At 42.5% G+C, this 25,930-nt stretch overlaps 1 protein-coding gene and 1 gene segment (V, D, J or C); both read left to right on the plus strand.

Moving 5' to 3' along the window:
- Positions 1-6,244: 6,244 nt before the first annotated feature.
- LOC109913992 lies at positions 6,245-7,222 on the plus strand. The segment is given in 2 exon segments: positions 6,245-6,320; positions 6,861-7,222. Coding segments are annotated over 2 exon segments (408 nt in total).
- Positions 7,223-9,575: 2,353 nt separating this feature from the next.
- The window catches only part of LOC109914087 (immunoglobulin lambda-1 light chain-like), a 51,633-nt gene continuing 35,278 nt past the window's right edge, over positions 9,576-25,930 (plus strand). Inside the window, exons 1-2 of the mRNA XM_048620702.1 lie at positions 9,576-9,653; positions 10,269-10,568. Coding sequence (XP_048476659.1) covers positions 9,608-9,653; positions 10,269-10,568 — 346 coding nt within the window. The 5' untranslated portion in view covers positions 9,576-9,607. The remainder of the gene's footprint in view (positions 9,654-10,268; positions 10,569-25,930) is intronic.

The raw sequence follows: 25,930 nt of genomic DNA on the forward strand, positions 1-25,930 counted from the left end.
GAGAAAATTCTGGAATATCCCGCGCCCCCCCCAAGGGCATTGTGGGCCAATACAATTGGACTGTAGTGGTTCACGAATGCAGTTCACCACCAACGTCTCAAAGGCATCTAGGGACCAGTAACACGCGCTGGTCATAAATGAATAGATTTTTAAAAAGTATCCAAAACAGGTTGCTCTTTGTAAGATTATCCACCATGTTGATTACTCTCATATTGACATACACAATACACGCATCAGCATAGGTTGGATAAAGAATTGTGAGGCAGAAGCATAGATAATAGCAGCATGTGTATGCTATTCGCTCCTTTGAAACTACTCTGCCATTCAATCTGTTCATGTCTGATCATCCAACTCAGCAGCCTGTCCTCCCTCTCTCCAAATAACTTTTGAGTGCTTTAGCTGTAAGTGAGAAATCGAAATGCTTTTTGTAATCATTCAATATTTTGGTCTCACCTGCTTTCAATGGAAGAGAATTCCGCAAGTTCATCACTCCTTGGTTGAAAACTTTTTTCCCTGTCTCAGTCATAAATAGATTACGCCAGCTGTCTAGAATGTGACCCCTGTTTCTGGACTCCCTTGTCATCAATGCATTGATGCTCCTGACAACTTTGGAGGTTTTCAAAGGGAATTGTGTCCCCTTTTTCCAGTTCGCCTTCTATGTATCACCTTTGATTTGAGCCTTCTCGTTGCCAACATTACAGCTGATATAAGGATGATTTCCCCATTACCTCAATTAAAGCCTAACATCATTTTGATCATAATCTATTGAGTGTATTTAAGACAAAGATAGATAGGTTCTTGATTAATAATGGGTTCAAAGTTTACAGGGAGAAGGCAGGAAAATGGGGTTGAGAAGCATATCAGCCATGTTAGAAGGAAGAACATATTCCATGGGCTGAATGGCTTAATTATGCTATTAAATCTTATGGCCTTATGGTCGATGAGATACCCTCGGCGACTATGAAGTGGGACTATATTCTCTTCTACAACTGTGAGCAATAGAGACAGGCTCTGGTTTCACTTTATTTTCGATGGCTTTCTGAACGATGACGTATTATTCTCTCCAGGAATCACAGATATATTGTCCATTCAACTGTTAATGAATATCCCAAATCCTGTGTCAGGATTGCACATATAAGACTATACTGCGTGCTTTTTTGTATAGTCCACATCTGGAATTGATATCACGCACAACAGAATAGTCCTTCCACCATCAAATCACGGTGACAATTCGCACTATTAAATCGCCCGTGTTTCCAATTGTTCAATTTATGCACATTAAGGGCAATGCAATAAAACCAAGATGAAAGGCTCTTATCGTGCCATGGTAGATTCGCTACCTCTTATCCAGAAGGCCCGATTTCATTCCCTACCGACTCCAGATGGAGTGCAATGCTATCTTTGAACAGGTAGATTGGGGGAGGTGCAATTAAAGGTCAGGGAGAGAGAGGTAGAAGGAGGAATCAAAATGGAGTTGAATAGGGGAGATAAGACGCTGTCCACCCCCTGTGTTGCCCACCCTTCTCTAAAAGCATTGATAGTATCGGTGGAATAAAATAAATCAAAAAACTGTGGATGCTGGAAATCTGAAACAAAAATAGAAATGCTGGAGGAACGCATCAGGTCTGACAGCATCTGTAGACAGAAAGCAGAAATAACTTTTGGATCTAGTGACGCTTCTTTAGAAGTGATAGTAGCTAGAAAAAGATTGGTATGTATGCTGGAGATGCATTGGGGGAGACTTTGATTTGGTTCTGATCTTTACATACACAGCATATATTGCTGAGGGTGAATGTTTAATTTTGGTATTCGGATGTGGATCAAATAGCTAGGATGGTGTCGATATTGTTGACTCCTTTTGAAGCTATCTTCACTCAGGCAGGTCGAAACTGTTCCATACCCTTGATTGTACCTCGCAGCTGGTATGCAGACTTCGGGGAGTCAGGAGGCAAGTTAGTCACTGCAGGATTTCTAGCCATTGACCTGCTGTTGTCGTCACCGGACATATGTGGCTGTTCCAGTACTGCACTACGGACCTTCAGAATTATCAGAATTCTATTTATCCATAATGAACACTTCACGGCTCAACATATCACCTTGTCTGACATTGCAATGAATCCATGGCATCAGTAGTGGTTCAACGAAGATTGCAGGAGAGCATGTCTGGACAAGCATAATACCTGCTGAAAATGAGGTGTTAACTCGTTAAAACTACAACAAAAGACTACTCATGTACCTAACAGCACAGAATGGGCAGAAATAATCGGTCTCAAAACTAAGAGATCGCATCAAAGCACAACAATGCTCCTAACACGTCAATTTGTGGATGGTGGTGTACATGTAAATAACAAATAGAATAAACAATCTCGTCCTCAATAGTGGAAATGCATGGTACCTCATTACAAAAGAGAAGCATTTAGAAACTCCTACAGACAGAACTGCCGAGTGAACAATCCATCTCTGTCTCCTCTGATGTTTTATATATCTCCGACATCAATCTGCAGTCAATTGAATTCACTCCATATGATATCAGGACACAGCTGGATGCAATGTTACTGTGCAGGACGTGGGTTTTGGCGTTATTCTGATAATATTCTGGTGTTCCAGCATTGGCTGCAAGACAAGATGCTTCACACAGCCACAATCCTGGCACCCAGATTGCAATCTGGAACATTGCCAGTTATGTCCTGTCTACAAATTGCAGGACTATTCCACTCCGACACTTTGTCACGCCATCCATCTACTCTCAGGCTTTCCCAAATTGAGAGAAAGTGTAATTGACATGGATAAGGTGAATAGCCAAGGTCTTTTTCTCAGTGTAGGCAAGTGTAAAACTAGAGAGCATAGGTTTAAGTTGAGAACTTAAATACAGTAAAAGGGGCCTGGGTGCAGCTTTTACATGCAGAGAGTGTGTGTGATTGGAACGAGCTGCCAGAGGAGGTTGTGAAGGTTGGTACAATTACAGCATTTAAAAGGCATCATGATAGGTATATGAATAGGAAGCTTTTCGAGGGAAATGGACCAAATGTTGGCAAATGGGACGAGATCAATTTAGGAAATCTGGTCGGTGTGGATAAGTTGGACTGAAAAGTCTGTTTCTGTGCTGTTTAATTCAAAGACTCCATGACATTGTTACCAAATGGCACTTTCAGAGAATAACCAGTTTACAAACACTCAGTTGAAATCTATCAGCACACTCAACGCCTAACCTCATTACAGTCTATTTACATACATGGACTAAAAATCTGAACATGAGAGAATAAGTAATGGATGACAGCCCTTGACATCAAGGTCGTAGTCGATCTATTGTGACATTGAAGGGCACTACTAAAAGTGAAATTACGTGATGCCAGAGGGAGCAGTTAATGCAGGTTTGCTTAATTCTGAGCTTGGAGGGAGATGATTGAAAGTCAGATATCTCAGCTCATCTGGACTTCCTTAGAGTCGTGTCCTCGGCCCAACTATCTTTGGCTTCATCAACGAGCTTTCCTTCAAAGCATTAACAGTAAAAGACAAGGTCTTCAAGATATTATCTGGAAAACACGGGGTCGGTAATTGGTAGACCATTTGCACTGGTTGGAGGTTCTAAAGCCTAGGGGCATCGTCTGTGGATTAGGGCTCGGCCATCACGAGATATGTTAGGAAGCAGTTTGACAATCAAAACTGGCAGATGTCTGGATGTCTATTCCACAAATGACAGTTACTATGATCACTTATTAACAATCACTTAATTTTATATACGATATTGGTAAACGTTTATTAAACAAAAATGTTAAGGGATAATGGTCAAAGGCAGATATATGGAGTTAGGCCACAGATCAGCCATAATATCATTGCATGGTGCATCAGGCTCGAGGGTCTTTTCCTACATTTCTATATCCTAAAACCATTACTTTCTCAAAGTCTTTTTGGGATGGGCAATAATTGCTGGCCAAACCACATCCCAGGAATAAATGCAACAAAAGTGTGCCAAACACCTCGTGCTTTGGAACACTTGTAGTAAACACTGCATTCAGCTTCTGTGATCTGTGCAGGACTGCCTTTGAATCATTCGTATTTCCACAAGGCAGGTACGTAGCTTTATGAAATTATACAATAAATTGCAAAGCACCCATAAAAGCTATGAGTGCAAACCAGGCAGATTAGAGACAGCCTAGTGCGTCGCTTCGAGGTGTGCTATTGGCGGCGCTTGTAAGGATACAACTTCCGCATTCAGTCACCAAGTGAGAGACGGCGGCAGTAACAAAACAGCTTGTAAAACAGGAACTGGTCGACGATGATTTGAGACGGCGTTGGGTTGCAGAATCATGCTGCGAATTGTCTATGTGTGTTTACTGTTACTGATGCTACCAGGTTACTGTCCACCACTGTCGAGCAATATAACTTCTGGTTGTTAAAGGAACAACAAGATCTTTACGAAGATTATCAGTTATTCTTTGGCAGTGTTGTAGCTTTCTATGTTCAATTAAGGCGGAAGCTGCGGAAACAATGCCTCAAGTGGGAATACATACAGTAGAGCAGAAAAGCGGCTCTTGTAGTTTAGTGTCCTACCCTACCTCTGAGCCAGCAGTCCCGTTGTTATACCCTCTTGTCATTGATACCTCCACCAAGTGTACACATTTCTTACTGTCTGCCCTGTTTACTCCCCTCATAATTTCATGCATCTCAGTTGTAACCCCTCAGCTTGGCTGTTCTCTTGTAAAATAACCCCAATTTGCCCAATCGTTCTTCACAATTAAAACCTTCCTTTTATTCCTCCTGCATTAAGAGATAGCCTCCCATTCACTTTCTTACCTTCTTCGTGAAGCAGCTCTTAGGCAATTGAGTTGACTCTTTCAATCAAACATCAATTTGCAGGCTGCTGCTCCTGCAAACTTTGTAACTTTTTTTTGAGATTCTCTGTGTTGTATGGGCAAAATGGCTCCTGCATTCATGCAGAATGGCATCTTAGCCGTATTGAACTAGAGTAATACCCGTGTGTTTCAAAATAAGTTTCGAAGTCAGACTAGATGAAGCAAACTACTTTTTATTAACGAAATTTCACGTCTGATTATCAGATCTTGTTAATCTCACCAGATCTTTCTGCTCAAAGGCGGCAAATGTTTGCTGATAAAATAATGAAATTCCGAAATGCCTTCTCAAGATTAGGAATCTTCTTGATACAGTCCTGAGAAGCTACATGGAAGTTCCCAGTAACTGAGAAAATCAACAGAGAAAACAAAACTTCATTACTATTCGTTGATAATAATTTTGAATCAGAGTCGGCTGCCAACAATGGAAATTTTTTTTTTTCTAATCACACATGGTCTTTTTTGGAGCCGTGGTAGTATCCTTGGGCCAGGAGAAACGGGTTCAATTCCCAAATTCTTCCCAGGTGTGTGGTAACATCGCTGAGCAGGTTGATCAGAAGCTACCTGGAATGATACAGTTGTATTTTCCCTACCTCTGAGCCAAGAGACCTGAGTTCATAATACACCTGTTCCAGGGCTGTATAATAACATCTCTGAACATGTTCATTGCAAAATACCTAAACCTGCATATTCAGACCACCAAAATACTTTGTTTGATTGAAAATCTCTCTTCTCTGGCACAGGAAGGATTGTATTTGTTGTATTGCAACAACAGCTGTCTTGTTAGAGTATTAGTCTTTATGGTGAAAAACTATATCTTATTCATAAAAAGTATGCGCATACAAAAGGGCTACAAATTGTTCTCCACAGTTTTTGCTGAGAGAAAACAGAAATGCCAAACGATGCATTGCAATTTGACATCTTTCAGACCATTCTTGCAGTTGTGAAAACACAGGCACTCCCCCCACCCCCTCCACACCCCCATCCGCGTATCAAAATATTTACATACATTTTGAATCAACAGAGTGGTTTGAGAATTTAATGGACCCTGTTCGGAACAGCTTGCTCAGTTTGACTTACTTTTCTGTATTCATCTTGAAATGCAAAATGGACCAATGCTGCAATATCTAACCGATTTTTCAGTCCTTTGACATGAGATGACTTGACTTCCACCAGCAAAGAAAACAGACATAAGTAAATCGATCCAATCTGTATGAACCTGCAAGGGGTGGGCAATTTCATTAAACTTGCAAGGCTACCTGGTGGGTATTCATAGACAAGATATCTGGTTTTCATTAGACGGTAACAGAGGAAGTCCATTGGATGCACTTGTGATGATGTCACATCTAAAGCGAAGCATTAAATCCGGTGCCAGGGCGAGAGGGTTTGTGGTGTGTGAGAGTTGAACCAAGTTGTGAGGGATAATGTTCGGTGCTCTTTCTCTGCATCTCCTGTTACTGCTGTTCCCAGGTATCTTTCCAGCCTTGCTGAACTATTTGAGACGGTCTCAATTGCTTTTGGTGACGTAGACGAACTTTGGTCAGTCAGATCTTTTACAAGTTTCGTCTTTGTTTATACCCTTAAAAAAAACTATCCCGTAGCGGAATGAAATTGGCAATGCCCAGCTTCCAAAGAAAATCGGGCACAATGCCCACATCAGTGAGCAGTTAAGGTCTCTCTCTCTCTCCATAATGGAGAAATGCGTTGTCTTTTTGAAGCGGGCAGTTTTGGAAGGGTGTGGAATGTAGGAAATCAGACAATGCACCTGGGTCTCCGCAAGTAATCGGCATTGCAGTCAATCGTGGCGATGCGGCGTGTGCTCCAGTTTTGCTCCAGAGTGACTGGGTGCCCAGAGGTCTGCTGCTTTATCTGATAATGTCAACGAGTCGAGCGGCTGTGGGTGGGTGGGATGGGTGTGATGGGAGTTCCTGGTGCCATCGGTGGAAATTGCCTCTCCGTAGTGAATTGTGGCACAAACTTGACCATGTCTGTTCTCCCTTTTCTCCTCAGCTGGCTGCAGGAGTACTCTCGTCTCCCAATGGGACAACCGCTTGTCTGTTGCAGAGGGGAAGACGGCGGAGGTGCACTGTTACCAAAACGACACTAGCGATAGCTACATGTATTGGTACCGCCAGATCGGAGGAGCAGGCCTTCAGCTCGTTACCACCTCCATTTTCGGTTCTGATAGCACTCCAGAAGACAGTTTCAAGGGGCGCACTGAAGTTATTAGACCCAGTCAGAAGTTGTGCAGCCTAAAATTACTGAGCTTGTTGCCGAATGATACTGCAATTTACTACTGCGCTGCAAGTGATCACAGCGATTCTAACAGGCTCAGAACTGGTTCAAAAACTTACCAACCTGTTATCCCATGAGCCACGCGATGGGGAAACCTCTGCTGGCAGATTTCAACAGGTTGGTCATTCATGTAGACTTCCCTGCCGTACGACCTAACGCCCTGAGTGAACAAAATTATTTCCCAGTGTGTCCGAAGCAATAGATAAAATCATTGAGGTCTATGGGATGGAAAAATGTTTCTCAGTCCATTGCGTCTAAGCTGGTTAAAAAACAATCACCTAAGTATTCAGAGTCCATTCTCCAGCACATTTCCCAAACCATTGTATGCCATGGCAACTCAAGTGCGCATCTAATTATTTCTTCAATGTAATGGTGGTTTCTGCCTCTACCACACGTACAGTCTGTGCGTTTCTGACTACCTCCCCGATCTGTGTGAAAATGATTTTCTTCACATCTCCTCCGAACCTCCTGTGCCTTAACTTAAAGCTACTCCCCTAGTCATTGACTCCTCCATCAAGAGAAAATATTCCTTCTTGTCTGTCCTGTCTATGCCCCTCATAAGCTTATACATCTCGATCATGTCCATTGTCAATCTCCTCTGTTGTGAGGAAAACGATCTCAGCATGTCCATGCTTTCTTCATACCATCCTTCTTTTTATTCCTCCTGTAAAAAGGTTAGCTAGCAATTCATTTTCTTACCTTCTTCCTGAAACAGCACTTGGGCAATTGAGGTGATTTTTGCAATCGAACATCGAGTTGCTGGTTGCTGATCCTGATAAATTTTTAATTGTTTTGAAATTGTTCATGAGACTGTCAAAATAGCTGCTGCATTCATACAGAATGGCAACTTAGACATGTTAACCTGGGAGAACATATAAACTTCTAAGTAAAACCAGATGAAACGAATTAAATTTTATGAACTAAACCGCTCGTATATCGTGTATCTTTAATTTCACTACTCCATTCTCCTCAAAGGGCGACAATTGCTTGCTGACAAATTATGTTCCGAAATGTCTTCTCAAGATTTCAATCTCCTTGTTCCAGCTCTGGGGAGCTGCATGGTAGCTCTCAGTAACTGAGTCAATCAAGAGATTGAAAAAAAAAAGTTTGTCAATGCTCTTTGATTATCACGTTGAATTAGAGTCAGCTGTGAACGATGGTAACACTTTCTTTTTCTCCGTAATCACACCCCGAGCTCTTGTGGAGAAGAAGTAGTCTCCCTCCCTCTGAGCCAGGGAGCCTGAGTTGAATACATATCTGCTCCAGAGATAAATAATAACATTTCTGAACGGGTACATTGAAAATTATATAATATCTAATTTTTCACCCCATCAAATTCCAATATCCAGTTGAAATTTTGGCTTTGGGAAGACGCTGTGGCATTGCCAAAAAACAACCCTCCAAAAGTGGAAGAGTTTTTATGTTGCAAAAGTATCTCTAATTGATGAAAAGAAACGTGCATACAACAAGTCATCAAACTGCTCTATTCAGTTTCTGCAGGCAGAAAAAAATGCCAAGAGACACATTGGAATTTGATATCTCTCAGATCGCCCTTGCAGTTGTGAAAATAGACGCGTTTTCAGCCCGTGCAGGAAGCTATTTACATTTATTCTGAGGCAACAGGGTGGTTTGAGAACTGAACGGACGCTGGGAGGAGAAGTCTTTCTTTTATTTCAAAAATATATGTTATTCATTAATAAATTCTTCCCATATATATATAAACATGGCTTAGTTCTGTACCGTAGCATATGAAGAAAAGAAAAAAAATGACATTGGATTTTGATTCGATCTAACAAACAAACGAAAGGCAAGCCTTACTTGAACCAGACTATATTTACATACATTTGAGGCACCAGGAGAGTCCAATAACTGAACAGATCCCCATTTAACTTCAGCAGGAAGATTTCAGACAGTTGTCTTTTCCCACTGCGCCTTGGCGGCAGCTGCGCCAGGCATGAGTGTGTCCCCCAACATGTCGTTCTTGACCTTAGAATGTGCCAATCTGCAACATTCTTTCGAGGTCAACTCCTTGTTCTGGAAGACCAACAAGTTCTGGGAAAACCAAAGAGTGTCTTTCACCGAGTTGTTGGTTGTCCAGACGCAACACTCTGCCCAGTTTAGCTTTCTTCTTCTGTGTCTGTCCTGAGATACAAAATGGAGCAGTGATGTGACATCTAACCGATTGTTCCGTCCTTTGACAGGAAGTGAATTGCTTTCCTCCCACCCCCTAAGAAAACAGACTCATGCAAATCATTCCAATCTCTATGAACCTGCAGTGGGTGGCTTATATCTCCCAGTTACCGGCGTAGTCAAAGACAGACACTGCCTGTCCTTATATAGAAACAGAGGAAGTCTTCTGGAAGCTCTGGCAATGATGTCACATTCACAGCTGAACACTGAATCCAACGGCAGGGCGAGAGGGTTTGCATTTTTGTGAGAGTTGTCCCACGTTGGGAGGGAAAATGTTTGGTGCACTTTCTCTACATCTCCTGTTATTGCTGCTCCCAGGTAACTTTCCAGTCTTGGTGAAATATTTGAGACAGCCTTAACTCGCTTTTGGTGCTGTGGTGGATTTTCGGTCAGCCAGATCATTTGTATGTTTCGTTCTTGTCTACTGTCAAAAAAAAGAGTTGTCTTGCTGCAGAAAGTTTTATACGCCAGAGAAGCAGCGACAATTGTACCTCATGTCAGGGAGATACATAAACGTCGGAATTGATATTATTTGCAGGTGATAGTGCGGAATACATTGGAACTGGAAATTGCTTGAACGATGTTCAGAGAGGTAAATTAATTGGGCCAATGCACCTTTTGAAGCCGCATTATTCCCTGCTTCTGTAAATATCTTCCTTTTGTTTCTGATCTTCATTTCATGAGCCACTATTCGTTGTCCATCAATTGGAATTGGCAGTGCTGAGCATCCAAATAACCGGGCACAATGCCCACACCAGTGATCAACTGCGGTCACTGTATCTCTCTAAAATGGGGAAATGATGTGTCTTTGTGAGGCGGGCGTATTTAGAAGAGTGTGTTATGATGGAAACCAGAGGACACATCTGGGTTTCCGCAAACAATTCATAATTCACCCTCAAACGAATTCCTTTTCTCTCCACCTTCTTCCTTTAGCGACTTGTAGAAGCGCCCTCATCTCCCAATGGCCGGAGTGTTTGTCTCTACAAAAGGGAAAGACGGCGGAGATGCACTGTTACCAAAACGACACTAGCTATATCTACATGTACTGGTACCGCCAGCTCAGTGAAGCAGCCCTGCAGCTTGTAGCAACCTCAGTTGGTACCTCAGAGCCCACGTTCGAAGATGATTTCAAGGCAAGATTCAAAGGCACCAGGCGCATGACTAAGTCGTGCAGCCTGAAAATCCTGAAGCTCGAGGCAGCTGATACTGCGGTTTATTTCTGCGCTGCCAATGATCACAGTGATACAAACAAATGCAGGGTTTTTGAAAAAATCTAGCGAGCGGTTGGACTGTGAGCACATAGATTGGAAAGCTCGAGTACACAACGTTCATAAATCGGCTACTCCTTTCTGATAATTACACTCCTTCCTATAACTTCGAAATGGGGTAAAAGCATCCTCTAAAATTTTAGATGAGCTTCACTATCCAATCAAAGTCCAAGGGTCCCTCGCCGAACAGAGGTAATAGTCTCATGTAGTTTAATAATTTGCAGAGGACAGAGAGTTCTATTAGGGCCGAACTGTTATTTTTCTAAACTGTGTCCTGCTTAGTTTTGTGACTTAAATTTTCTGCAGGCGGAGTAAACATTATCGTGTTTAAATATATATCTAATCCTGTTTTAGCACAGCAGAATCATAAAACCCCTACGTGCAGAAAGAGGCAATTCTGCTCATCGAGTCTGCACAAACACTCCGAAGAGTTTTTCATCCCAGACTCACCCACAACCAATCCCAAAATCCCATATTTACCATGGCTAACCCACCCACACATTTTTAGACGTGATGGGGCAAGTTAGCACGGCCAATCCGCTTAACCTACACACAGGAAGGAATACAGAGCCAGGAGTAATTGAAACAGCTTCTCAACTATCTCGGCAGGGCACACTTCACTGAATATCCGCTTCTGCCAGATATCATCTAAACATTCCTCATATGCCCAGATGTGTTTCTTGATGTTAAAAAAAAAATATTGGCCCAGACAGCGTGCTCCCTCTTTATCAGTGATTGGGCATGGATTTGGGCACACGACCCATCTCAGTGAGGGACAGCAATCACTAGACTAGAGGGCGGGGCAACTGTGGCAGAATTGGTGGCATGGTATGTGAGAAGATCGAGATGCAGCCTCTGTCACCAATCAGTAATGAGGCCACGTGTACTCCGTTGGCATGGGACGAAGTACACTCATTGATAACTAGGTGTTCAGCCATGTGTCCGCTCTTTGTAGACAAAGCAAGCTGAGCATGTATGGCAGTTTTCATGTGTGCTGACAGATGACGTTTCTCCATCCTCATTGTATCAGTATTTGTTGGATCAGTCTGTTTCTCAGTTTTCCTCTGTTCTGGCTTCAGGAGGGCTTTTGTTTACGAATACTTTGGAAAACGGAGGAGATGCCGGTATACATTAACTGAAATCCACCAATAGCTTAAGTATGTACTGGTATTGCTAGTGTGGTGGCAAAGAGTAGCAGCTGACAGTGAACTCCTTTACCTGCTTGGGTACCTGTCTTTAAAAGGGTTCAAGGACAGGTTTAAGCTAGTAAGAAGATCTGGAGCCTGAAAAAGGGCTGAATATGGAAATATGAGAGGCAATCGTTCATTACTAAACTGCTGGTGATTGCAATGATCAAAAGAGGCTCAGAACAGTGTCAAACCCTTCTTCACCGTGTCACTGTAAGACCAAAACATGGAAAAGCTCGAATATATACAGTCATCAAAATTATCAGCCTCTGATGTTTTCTCAGCCACCATCAGTTCTGAGGAAAGGTCGCTGGACCCGAAGGCTAACTCTGTTTCTTCCTTCAGATGCTGCCAGACCTGCTGGGCTTTTCCAGCAACTTTGTTTTTGTTCCTGATTTACAGCATCTGTAGTTCTTTTGGCTTTTAAAATTATCAGCCTGTTCAACGATGTAGCTTGTCTCAGTTCCAATGACCCAACAACATTACGGAGAGGCAATGCTCTATCAGTATTACTACTGGGTTATTAATTGAGAGAACCTAGTAACGTTCTGGGACCCGGGTTAAATCCTGCCATGGCAGATGGCGCAATGGTAATTCTATAAAAAATCTGGAATTAGGAATCTCATGATGACGATGAAACTATTGTCGGAAAAAATATAAAACATCTGGTTCACCAGGTCCTTTATGGAAAGAAATCGAAAATATGTCCTTGGTCTATCCTACTTGTGATTTCAGATCAATAACAATGAGGCTGACTTCCATATATGATCTTGGTAATAAGTAGTAGACAACAATTCCTGGTCCAGCCAGATACGGCTGCATACTGTGAGAGATTTAAAATAAAACTGGCTGAGGTGATGCAGGGATCCTCCAATGATTCATCACTGTCAATGTGGCAAATCAAAATTCAAAGCCCCACTTCCTACTTAATAAATAATGAGAACAGTGTTGAGCAGATCCTGCAGGATCAATGGTTCAATTCTGCCTCTGTAATATTAAACTTCAAATTTCATCTCAGTCTTGCTCTTCCCCGCAGGGAGGCGAATATTTCTTGTTCACCTAACTCCCCAAATATCTTCTCATAATTACTTACTTTGGCCTGGCAGGAAATATATTCTGGATCCTAATTCCTCATGCGGTCAGGAGGAAACACTTCTTCAACTTCCACATTTTCCTCTACGAATATCGTCAAATTTGAGTTTACCAACTCTGTTTTCAATGAAAACAGTTTCTTCTCATAAACCGTAGCAAAACCTAACATTGGTTTGACTTTTCTCTCAGACCTTCTGTTAACTTACTCTAGGGAATGAGGCAACTCAACTTTTCCTACATGGCTCCTTGTGTTTTTGTCTAAGATGATAGCTTCACTTTTCACATCCCCCCTCAGTATTGATCCTGACGTAATGATAGGAAGAAAGTTGCGTATTCTTCTGCCTCTGCACATATCTCCCCACAAGCCCCAGTGACGTCAACAGTTCCCCTACTGATGAAAGCCCCGATTTTCTGTCATCTATAGCACATTGCGAGGCCATTGTGAATCCAAAAAGAGAACTGAATCCTCCTTTTTGTATTTGATAAGGAAGAGCGAAGCTTATTGCATTTTTGTTCTTGCTACTGTATCATTTCCAGACAGAACTAGTTTGAATGTTGAAAGTAGCACTCATATTCTGGCATCATGCTTTATGGAACTTGCTTTTGCATGGGAGATGGAATTAATGATGAAACAGTGTGCAATACCACCGTGCGTCAAATAGCCACTTCTAAGGCAAAAAAAAAAGAACTGAAATTAACTCGGAAATAGCTGGAGAAACTCAACAGCAGCATCTGTGGAGAAAGAAGCAGTGTTAATATTTCGAGTCAAGTGACCATCTTCAGAAGAAGAGTTCTGAAGAAGATTCATACTGGGCTCAAAACATTTACTCTGTTTGACAGGGTCAAACTCTTAAAGCCCTATCAGGACGTGAGCCAACAGAGAGAAACGTTCAATGTTGTGGCCTCAACCACTTTCTGTGGCAGAGAATTCCACAGTTGCACCACTCTCTGTGTGAAGACATTTCTCCCCATCTCAGTCCGAAATGGCCTACCTCGTAGGGGTACATGGGTCACATACACTCTTCCTGTTTTTACCCTGTCCAATCATGTCTTAATTTTATAGGTTTCTAAAAAATTCCAAAGCCACACCCCTTCTTCTAACCTAATTGAATATCATGCTAACTGATCCAGACACTCTCCACGCATCAGTCCTGCCATCCCAGGAATCAGTCAGATTACCCTTTGTTGCAATCTCTGCACAGAAAGAACACTCTTCGTCAGGGAAGGAGACCAAACCTGCACGAAATTCTCCTGGTTTGGTCTCACTGAAGCCCTGTTTAATTGCAGCAAGACATTCTTGTTTCTGTAAAACCTCAGCAGGTCTGGCAGCATCTGTGGAGGAGAAAACAGAGCTAACGTTTCGGGTCCGGTGACCCTTCCTCAGAACTGAACTACAGCATCCGCAGTTCTTTTGGTTTTTATTCCTGTTTCTGTACTCGAATTCTCTTCCTATAAAGGCCAACATACCATTTACTTTCTTCATCGCTTCTCCACCTGTATGATTATTTTCAGCAACTGGGGTGCAAGCACACTCAGCTCCCGTTGTACGTTCCCCTTTTCACGATCTATCACCTTTCATTGGATGCACTTCATCCAACATCATTTTTGTCGGTCTTTGATATGCAGGGCGCATGCATAATATATACCCAGTGTCTGAGAACTGAAGGCAGCAGAGCCCTCCAAAGGGCTGTTCTCCAGCAATCACGTTCTTTAACCTTTTTTCTGCATCTACCATGACTGTTGTGTTGAGGTTAACTTTTACCCTTGTTTCGTCTTTGTCCACCTTGGTCTGTTTTGTTGGAGGAAACTCACTCACGTCGGAGGGATTATGCAAACTCCGCACACACAGTCACCTGCAGCTGGGATCGAACTCAGGTCTCTGGTTCTGGAAGGTCGCAATGCTAACTATTGAGCCATCATGCTGAGCGTGCTCCACTGAGTGTATTCAGGACAGAAACTGATAGGTTCCCTGATCTGTCAGAAGATAAAAGTTTACAGGGTTAAGACAGGAGAATGTGGTTGAGAAACATATTAGCCATGAAAGAAGTGGAGTAGACTTTATGGGCTGAATGGTGTAATTCTGCTCCTCTCTCTTTTTGCCTTCTGGCCGAGGACATAGCATCTGAGATTATTAAAGAGGGCTTTGCTCTATCCTTCATTTGTGTACAATGGTTCCAGGCTCTGATTTCACTTCATTCTCAATGGCTTTTTAAACAGAGACGTGTTGCACGTTCCAGCATATTTTCTCCGCGAACAACGGATATTTTAACCAGTTGACTATTAATGAATGCGCATTACCCTGTGAAAGTGATTGCAAAAAATGTTCTTAGACAGAATTGCTATCAAACATAACTGAAGGGCTTTTCCGCTATCAAACCCCCGTGAAAAATTTCATCCGTTTACCACCACTTTTAAATATCCAGTGTTTTCAGTTGTTCAATTAATGCACATCAACGACAATGCAATAAAACCAAGGTGAACACCTCTTGTGGTGTCATGGAAGTGGCCCTACATCTGGTCCAGAAGGCCCGAGGTCATATCACACCTACTCTCGAGTACTATTTCTAACCAGGTAGATTAGCGGAGGGCGGGGGGAGGAGGGAGGGGTGCCAGGTATATGAGGGAGAGGGAGAGGGCTAAATTAAAATTGGAAGGAGGACATCAACCCCATGTTGTATTCACCTTCTTCTCAAAGCATCAACAGTATTGGTGGAAAAAAAAACAAAGAACTGTGAATACCGGAAATCTGAAACAAAAATAGTAATTGCTGGAGGAACTCAGCAATTGTGAAAGCATCTGTAGGGAAAAACAACACAGTTAAATTTCGGGTCCAGTGACGCTTCTTCAAAAGTGATAGTAACTAGAAAATGGTTAGCATTTGTGGTGAATTTGGGTTGTGGTGATAATTTGATTTTGGTTTGATTTGGTTCTGATTTTTTACAGATACAGTACATTGTTAAAGGTGAATGTTTAATTTCGGGATTTGGATGTGAATCAAATAGTCAGGATGGTATCGATATTATTGACTCTTTTGAAGCTGTTCTCACTCAGCAGGTCAAAACTGTTCCAAACTCTTGAGTGCACCTCACAGACGGTATGCAGACTTTGGGAAGTAAGAAGGCAAGTTACTTACTGCAGGATTTCCAGCTATTGTCCTGCTTTTGTCATCATTGTACTTATGTGGTTGGTCCAAAACTGCACTTTAGGCCTTCAGAATCATCAGAATTTGATTCAACCATGATCCATACTTCACGGCCCAGCATGTCACCTTGTCTAGCATGCAATCAAACCATGGGATCAGTACTTGTTCAATGAAGATTGCAGGAGACCACGTCAGGACCAACACAATATCTACCGAAAATCAGAGATAGTAAGAACTGCCGATGCTGGAGTCAGAGATAAGGGTCCCTAACCGAAACGTCAACTTTCCTACTCCTCTGATGCTGCATGCCCCCACTGAGTTCCTCTAGCTCCGCACTGTATTGCCTACCGAAAATGATGTGGTAACTAGTTAAAATCACAACAAAGGGCCACTCATGTATAAAACAGACTCGAATGGATAGAACTAATCGTTCCCACAACCAAGAGATCACATGAAAGCTCAGCAATCCTCCTACACGTCATTTTGTGGACAGTGGTGTACGATTAAATAACAATTGGAATAAACAATCTCATCTGCAATAGTGGAGGTATACAGTACTTCATCGTATAAGAGAAGCATTTGGAAGCACCGACAGCCACTGGTGAGTGGACAATCCATCTCTGTCGTCTCTGAGGTTTTGTACATCTCAGACGTCTTTCTGCAGTCAATTAAATTCACACCATGTGACATCAAGAAATGGTTGGATGCTATGATATTGTGCAGGCTGTGGGCCTTGGCACTTTACTGCTTCTGGGAATGAGAATTAACGTTCCAGCATTGACGACAGGGCAAGCTCTTTCTCACAGCCGCAATCCCGGCACCCAGACTACAATCTGGATTATGTCCGTCCAGAAATTGCAGGACTATTCCATTCCGACTATTTATCATCCCATCCATCCACTCTCAGGCTTTCCCAAATGGAATGAGGGTGTAATTGACATGGATAGGTTGAATAACCAAGGCATTTTTTTATCTCCCCAGCGTCGGGGAGTCTAAAACTAGAGCGCATAGGTTTAAATGGCAGGGAAAATATTTAAAAGCGACCTGGGCGAAGCTTTGACATGCAGAGGGTGGTGCGTGCATGAAGCAAACTGCTAGAGGAGTTGGTGGAGGTGGGTATAATTACAAATTTAAGAGGCATCATGGTGGGTACATGAATAGGAAGGGTTTAGAGGGAAATGGGCCAAATGCTGGAAAATGGGACGAGATCAATTTAGAATATCTGTTTGGTAATGCCAAGTTGGACTGAAGGGTCTGCTTCAGTGCTGCATAACTCAGCGAATCTATGAGAGTGCTACCAAATGACACTTTCAAACAATAGCCTGTTAATGAACACTCAGTTAAAATTTGTAAAGCACACTCAACGCCTGACCTCATTGCAGCCTAGTTCCAAACATGGACTAAACATCTGAACACAAGAGAGTAAAAAAAGCATCTGAACACAAGACAGTAAAAAATGAGCGGCAGCCCTTGGCATCAAGATTACAGTCGACCTATTGTGGCATCGAACGATTCTGACAGAAGTGGAATTAGGTAATAAATATAGACAAGTCACTGCAGGTTTGATTAATACTGAGTTCGGAGGAAGATGATTGAAGGTCGGATATCTCAGCTCGGCAGGAGTGCCTCAGGCTAGTGCCCTAGGCCCAACCACCTTCATCTGCTTCATCAGTGATCTTTCCTCAAAGCGTTCACAGTAAAAGACAGGGTTTTCAAAACATTAAGAGGAAAAGACTGGGTCATCAGTTGGTAAATTCTCGCTGAGTTTCTCCAGCAAATTCTGCTTTTGGTTGGAGGCAGAATGGGAAGGGGGTGAAAGGAGTCAACTTGGAATTCTCATCCTGAGGCATGACGGAAAAAAGATTGATCCCGCTGCCTCTCTGTGAACCCATACTTATCATGGATCCTAGTAATGGTCATTCGTTCACCGCCTACTTTGCAAACCAAAAAAAATGCGTTTTAAACCTGTCAATGCTGTGAACGGACTGCAAACTCATTTGACCCTCCTTGAGGGTGTTACGAGGATGGCGTCAATCTCATTGCAGCGGGTAACTGGTCAAGACTTTATAAAGGAAAAGGACATCGAGAGAACAGCAACTGAAGTTGAGTTCATTCAGCGATCTGGTTATTTTCAAAGGCTCAGCTACTGAGTTTGCGAGATTTGGCGCAAGGTGTTTTGTTTCTCTCAATCTATATTGTGTCGGTTCCTATTTCGTCTCAACCGTTTCCTGTTTCTTTCTATCTTCTTCCCAAAGCGAATTATAGAAGCATCCTCATCTCCCAGTAGCTGGAGGGGTGCCTGTACAAAAGAGGAATTTGGTGGAAATGCAGTTACAAATTCACGGACGAGAGCTACAAGTACTGGTACTGCCACTTCAAATGAGACAGTGTGCAGCTCATAGTAAATTCTGTTACCAGCTCTAATCCCACGTCTGTAGACGGTTTCAAGGAGAGGTTTGAAGTCACCAGAACCAGTCGGAAATGGTGCAGCCAGAAAATACTGAGCTTGGAGACAACTGAAACGGCAGTTTATTACGGAGGTGCTAATGATCTCATGCTCAGAGCTGGGTCAAAAATTTACCAGCCTGTCATACCATAAGCTGAGTGACTAGGAAGACGCTGCTGCAGGCTTCGACAAGTTGGTCATTAAAATAGACTTTTATGCCATCCAGCGCAACCTCATGAGTGGACAACATAATTTCCCAGCTTCTTAGATGCATAGAATCACGGAGATCTATAGGACAGATGAAAGCCTTTCAGTCTATAGAGTCGGCGCTTTTCGGAAACAACAACCTAACTAATCATAATCCCATTTCCTCCCCTATAATATCCCAAACCATTGTTTGTCTTGTCATCTCAAGTACACATACACTTCCTCAATGTGATAATTGTTTCTGCCAGTAGCACTCTTACAGAAACTGGGTTACAGATTCCCACCACTCTCTGGTTGAAATAAATGTTCATTACATCCCCCGAAACCTCCTCTTAACTTAATTAAATACCCACTCCTCGCACGTCATTGATCGAGAACATGATATTGGTACTTGAAACTTCCTTTCAGCTTCCCATACTTGTCCAGCTCTCTTGCACACTGCATGCATCCTGTGCTTGGCGTGTAATTCGTGTGCAGAAGTAATGACGTTTTTCGAAGGCCCAACTGACTCCCTCGCTGTTTGTCAAAGAAGTGAAAGGCAGGCGGATTTGTGAGGATTTGAGTAAAAAAAATGTTTTTACCCAAAGGGTGAAAGAGATCAAGACTTCAGTGCCTGGCAGGTACTACAAAAGGGAAACCCTTCCGTAAATCTATGCGTGCTTGTCATTAAACCATCCACCAAGTGTAAAAGTCTCTTCCATTTACCCTGTCTACGTTCCTCATAATTTCATACGTCTCACTTGCGTCCCCCCTCATCTTCTCTGCTCCAAGGAAAATAACACCAGTCTTTCTAATCTCCCTACATAATAAGATCCTTCTTTTTATTCATCCTGTAATGAAGAAAAACCTCCCATTCACTTTCTTTTCTTCTTCCTCAAGTTACACTTGGACATTTGAGGTGATTCTTCCAAATGAACATCGAGTTGCTGGCTACTGCCCCTGATAACTTCGCAACTGTTTTGAAATTGTCCGCGTAGCAAGGCCAAAATAGATGCTACATTCATACAGAATGGCATCTTAGACACGTTAGCCTGGAAGAACCTGTGCTTTTGTCAAAAATAGTTTTGAAGTAATGCAAGATTGAGCAAACTAAATCTCATTAATGAAATTTTGAGTCTGATTATGTTATCCTTTTAATCTCACTCGTTCATACCCCCCAACGGGTCAATTGCTTGCTGTTTAAATATATTCCGAAATGTCTTCTCAACTTAAGATAAACAGTTTTCTTATTTGTTCCCTGAAAAGCTGCATGATATCTCTTAGTGTCTGTTTGAATGAACAGGGAAAACTAAAGTTCATCAATGTTAAATGTTAATTGCCTTGAATCAGAGTCAGCTGCGGACAATGGAAACACAATTTTTTTTTTTCTCCGGCATCGCACGCCAGACTCTTGTGCAGCAACAGCAATATCCCAACATTTGAGCGAGGAGAACTGTGTTCATGTCCCACATTACTGAGAAGTGTGTAATTGTATCTCTGAACAAGTGCATTGAAAATGATCTAATATCTCGTTTTTCAACCCAATCAAAATACTGTATCGAGTTGAAAATCTGTCTTCTAAGTAATAGGGAGGACCCTGTGGTATTGCAACAACAACTATCGAATGAAAGAGAAAAGTTTCTTTTTGTGTTGCAAAATATTTCTTATTCATAAAAGTTACCTGCATACAAAACGTTCTCAAATACTTACATACATTTTTTGTAGAGAGAAAAAGTGCCAAACAACACATTGCAATTTGACATCTCTCAGTTCGCCCCTGCAGTTCTGAAAACAGAGGTATTTCCGCCCGTGCAGGAAACTGTTTACATTCACTTTGAGGCAACAGGATGGGTTTGAGAACTGAATGACACTGTTCGGAATAGGCAGTCAGTTTGATTTTCTTCTCTGTCTCCAGTCTGAGACTTAAAATGGAGCAATACTAATCCTTCTAAGCAATTATTCAGTACTTTTACATGATGTAACTTGGTCTCCCTCACATAAAACCAGGCACATGTCAATCGTTCCAATCTAATAAACCTGCAGGGTACATCAATAGCGTTAAACTTGCATGACGCCCTGTTTCCTTGGAAGCAATTGTCTCTCAGTAGTGATTGTAATCAGTTGAAATTTGATCCTGTCCTTTCTCCCGTTTCTCCTCAGCTGGCTGCAGCGGGACCGTCGTCTCCCAGTGGGAGAACCACTTGTCTGCTGGAGTTGCGAAGACGGCGGAGGTGCACTGTTCTGATACCGCCAAGCACTGAGGAGCAGGTCAGTGCTGCAGCTCATAGTAACCTCCATTTTTGGCTCTGAACCCTGGCCTGAAGAGGGTTTCAAGGAGAAGTTTGAAGTCACTAGACCGAGTCAGAAGTTGTGCAGCCTGAAAATACAGTGCTTGGTGCCGACTGATACTGCAGTCTATTACTGTGCTGCTAGAGATCATAGCGATTCGAACAGGCTCAGAACTTGGTCATAAACCTACTGGCTTGTTATATCATTAGCCGAGAGATTGGGAAAGAGCTGCTGGCAGGTTTCAACAAGCTCGTCATTGATATAGACTTCCCTGCCGTCCAACACAACCTCCCGGGCGGACAAAATAATTCCCTAGTCTTCCAGGAGCGGTAGATAGCGTCACAGAACTCTACAGTACAGAAGAAGACTCTTCAGCATAGGGTATCCACGCCGGTCAAAAACAACCATCTACATATTCTGAGCCCATTTTCCAGCACTTTTTCCCTTACCAGTGTATGGCCTGGCATTTGAAGTGCAGATCTAAATGGTTCTTCAATGTGATGGGGCTTTCTGTTCTACCAAAATTAACAGGAAGTAATTAGCCCCTCCACCCTCGGTGAGACAGAGCTTTTCTTCTCATCTCACCTAAACCTCATGCCCTTTTCCTTAAGTTTTGGCTGCAGTGGTTGATCCCTCTATCCAGCGAAAATGTTATTTCCAGTTTACTATGTCTATCCTCCTCATAAGCTTGTACATCTGAATCCAGTCAATTCTCAATTTCCTGTCCTCTGAGGAAAACGAACTCTGTACCAAGTTCTTTTCTTCATAGCATCCTTCCTTTTATTCCACCTGTAATAACGGTTAGCCTCCCAATCACTTTCTTATCTTCTTCCTGAAACAGCACTTGGGCAATTGAGGTGCAAATCTTCCAATCGAGCATTGATTTGCTGGCTGCTGCCGCTGGAAACTTTGTAACTCTTTTTGAGACTGTCCGTGTGGCATAGCCAAAGTAGCTCCTGAAGATATACAGAATGGCATCTTAGTCACGCTAGCGTAGAAGAATTGTATTTGTCAAAAAAAAGTTTCAAAGTAGCAGCAGATTGAGCAAACTAAATCTTATTAATGAATACTCGAGTCTGTGGCGCTGTCTCTTGCTTGCTGATCGCATATATTTCGACTTGTCTTGTCAAGATGGTCAATTTTCTCATTTCAACCCTGAGAAGCTGCATAGCAACTCTTAGTGTCTGTGTGAATGAACAGAGAAAAAAAGTTCATCTATGTTAAATGTTAATTGTCTTGAATCAGAGACAGCTGCGGACAATGCAAAGACATTTTTCTCTGTCGTCACATCCCGGACTCTTGTGGAACAACAGCAGTGTCCCAACTCCTGAGCAAGGAGAACAGCATTAAACTCCCATATTACTCAGCGGTGTGCCATAGCATCTTTGAGCAGGTTTAGAAGGAATGAATGAGGAAGGCTCTTGTGAGGTCGTTATACACTTGCTCCACAGCTCTTTAATACCATCTCTGAAGAGGTGCATTGAAACATATCTAATATCTCCATTTTCACCCTATCAAACACTGTGTCCAGCTGAAAATCTATCTTCTCAGTCATAGGGAGGACCCTGTGATATTGCAAAAACAAACTTTCACATAAATGGAAAAAGATTTTATGTTGCAAAAGTATATGTTATTCATAAACGTTATGTGCATACAAAGAGTTCTATACAATTTTTGAAAAGAGAAAAACTAACAAACAGCACATTGGATTTTGACATCTCTCAAATCGTCCGTGCAGTTCTGAGACATTTAGGCCCTTGCAGGAAACCGTTTACATTCATTTTGAGGCAACAGGATGAGTTTGAGAACTGAAAAACCCCGTTCAGAACAGTCAGCCCACTTTGACTTTCTTTTCTGTGTCCTTTCTGAAATGCAAAATAGAACAATGATGCGATTTCTAAACAATTACTCTGCTATTTTACATGAGATGATGTGCATTCTGCTAAATAAGACCAGACACGTGAATCAAAATGAACCTGCAGGGTTTGGCAATAGCGTTGCACTTGCTTGACGATCTTGTGGTTCAGTTACTGGCGTTTTCACAGGCAGGACAGCTAAATTTCCTTAAGTGGGAACGCGGAAGGTCTATTGGACTCTCTCGCGATGAGGTCATGTCTACAGCTAAGTATTAAATCCGGCGACAGGGCGAGACGTTTTGCAGTGTGTGAGAGCTGTACCTCGTAGGTAGCAAAAATGTTCGGCGCTCTTTCTCTGCATTTCCTGTTACTGCTGCTCCCAGGTAACCTTCCAGCCTTGGTGAATTATTTGAGCCAGTCTTAATCTGCTTTTGGTACCGGAGACGAATTTCTGTCAGCCAGATAATTTGCAAATTTCTTTCTCGTTTACTCTCAAAAAAAAAACAAAGAAAGGGAATTTTCTCATAGTGGAATGAAAAGTGGAAATACCCAGCGTCCAAATAACCAGTCACAATGGCCACAACAGTGAGCGCCTGAGGTCATTCACTCTCTACTTAAAATAGGGACATGTCATGTCTTAGGAATGCGGACGTATTTTGAGCTATATGGAATGTAGGAAACCGGGGATACACCTGCGTCCCCGCAAACAATCGGCGTTGCAGCCAAACGTGGCGATGAAGAGCTTTCCCGAGTTTTGCTACGTCGTAACTAAGTCTGCAGAGAACTGCAGTTCTGTCTGTGGGTGTCAAAGGCTCTGTGAGTGCAGTTCCTGGTTCCCTTCGTAAAAATTGACTCATCTTAGTGATAGTAAACATTTGAAATTTGAACCTGTCTGTTCTCCCGTTTCTCCTCAGCTGGCTGCAGCAGCGCCCTCGTTTCCCAATGGGAGAACCGCTTGTCTGTTGGTGAAGGGAAGATGGCAGAAATGCACTGTTACCAAAACGACACTAGTGAAAACTGGATGTACTGGTACAGCCAGGGCAGAGGAGCAGGGCTGCAGCTCATAGCAACCTCCATTTTCAGATCTGAACCCACGCTTGCAGAGGGTTTCAAGGAGAGGTTTGAAGTCACTCGATCCAGTCAGAAGTTGTGCAGCCTGAAAATACAGAGCTTGGTGCCGACTGATACTGCAGTTTACTACTGCGCTGCTAGTAATCACAATGATTTGAAGAGGCTCAGAACTTGGTCAAAAACCTAACAGCCTGTTATAACACGAACCGGGAGATTAGGAAAGAGCTGCTGGCAGGTTTCAACAATTTCGTCATTGATATAGACTTCCCTGCCTTCCAACAAAACCTCCTGAGCGGACAAAATAATTTCTACAGTACAGAATAAGACTCTTCAGTACATGGTGTCCACGCCGGTTAAAAACAACCATCCAAATATTCTGAGATAGTAGGAACTGCCGTTGCTGGAGAATCTGAGATAACCAGGTATAGAGCTGGATGAACACCACAGGCCAAGCAGCATCAGAGGAGCAGGAAAGCTGACCTTTCTGCTCTGGACCCTTCTTCAGAAATGAAAGATTTCTGAAGAACGGTCCAGATCCTAAACTTCAGCTTTCCTGCTCCTCTGATGCTGCTTGGCCTACTGTGTTCATCCAGCTCTACACCTTGTTATCTAAATATTCTGAGGTCATTTTCCAGCACTTTCCTCATACCGTTGTATGCCCTGGCATCTCAAGTGCAGATCTGAATACGTTTTCAATGTGATGGGGCTTTCTGTTCTACCACCATCACAGGCAGCTACTTCCTTACTCACTCCACCATCTGTGTGAAAAAGCTTTTCTTCTCATCTCCAATAAAACTCCGGACCCACCCCTTAAAGTTTGTCCCCAGTTATTTATCCCTCCAGCCAGGGGAAATCTTTTTTTCCTGTCTATGCTCTCTATCCCCCTCATAAGCTTACGCATCTGAATCCTAGATAACAAGGTGTAGAGAGGATGAACACAGCAGGCCAAGCAACATCAGAGGAGCAGGAAGGCTGACGTTTCGGGCCTAGACCCTTCTTCAGAATAAATTGTTATCTCAGATTCTCCAGCATCTGCAGTTCCAACTATCACTGCATCTGAATCCTGTCCATTCTCAGTCTCCTCTGCGCTGAAGAAAACGACCTCAGTCTATCCGTCCTTTCTCCGTAACATTTTTGCTTTTATTCCTCCTATAGTTAAGGTTAGCCTCTCATTCACTTTCTTATCTTCCTCATAAAGCAACACTTGGGCAATTGAGGTGATTCTTTCAAAAAAGCGTCAATTTGTTGCCTGTTCCACTTGATAACTTCATAACTTTTTTGAGATTGTCCGTGCAGCATGATAAAACAGCTCCTGCAGTTATATAGCATGGCACCTTGGACAAATTATCCTCGAAGAACATTTTTTTTATCAAAAGACGTTTCAAAGTCAGAGCAGATGGATCAAATTGAATTTTATTAAATAAGTCTCACGTCTGATTATCCTAGTTCTTTATTGGCACGTCCTGTCTCTCCCAAAGTACAGTAAGTGTTTGCTGATGAAAAATATTCTGACACGTCTCCTCAAGATTAACAATTGCTGCAGCCCTGAGAAGCTGCATGGTATCTCTTATTTACTGAGAGAAAACAAGACTTCTTCAATGCTGTTTGATAATCATCTTGAATGAGAGTCAGCTGCAGGCAATGGAAATACGTTTTATTTTCTGCAATCATCAGGACACCCGGATTCAACTCCAACATGATACGGAGGTTGATACAATATCTATCAATAGGTTGATAGGAAGACATCTAGGATGAATGCGGGGTGCTGTCGTGAAGCAATGCTCGTGTCACTACCTCTGACCCAGGAGACCAGCATTGAACTTCCAACTCTCCAGAAGTCTGCAATAGCATTTCCAATCAGGTTGATGAGAAGTTAGTTGGAGCAAATGAGGAAGCTTCTTGTGATGCTGTGGTAGGCTTCGTACCTCCGAGCCAGGAGGCCTGAGTGCAATACAGAGCTGCTCCAGCTCTGTTTAGAAACATCTGTGAACAAGTTCATTGCAAAATATCTAAAGTCTCTCTCTTCACCCCATTAGAATACTGTATCTGAGATAGTAG

The sequence above is a fragment of the Rhincodon typus genome, chromosome 48 (assembly GCF_021869965.1).
Source record: "Rhincodon typus isolate 14 chromosome 48, sRhiTyp1.1, whole genome shotgun sequence".
NCBI lineage: Eukaryota > Metazoa > Chordata > Chondrichthyes > Orectolobiformes > Rhincodontidae > Rhincodon > Rhincodon typus.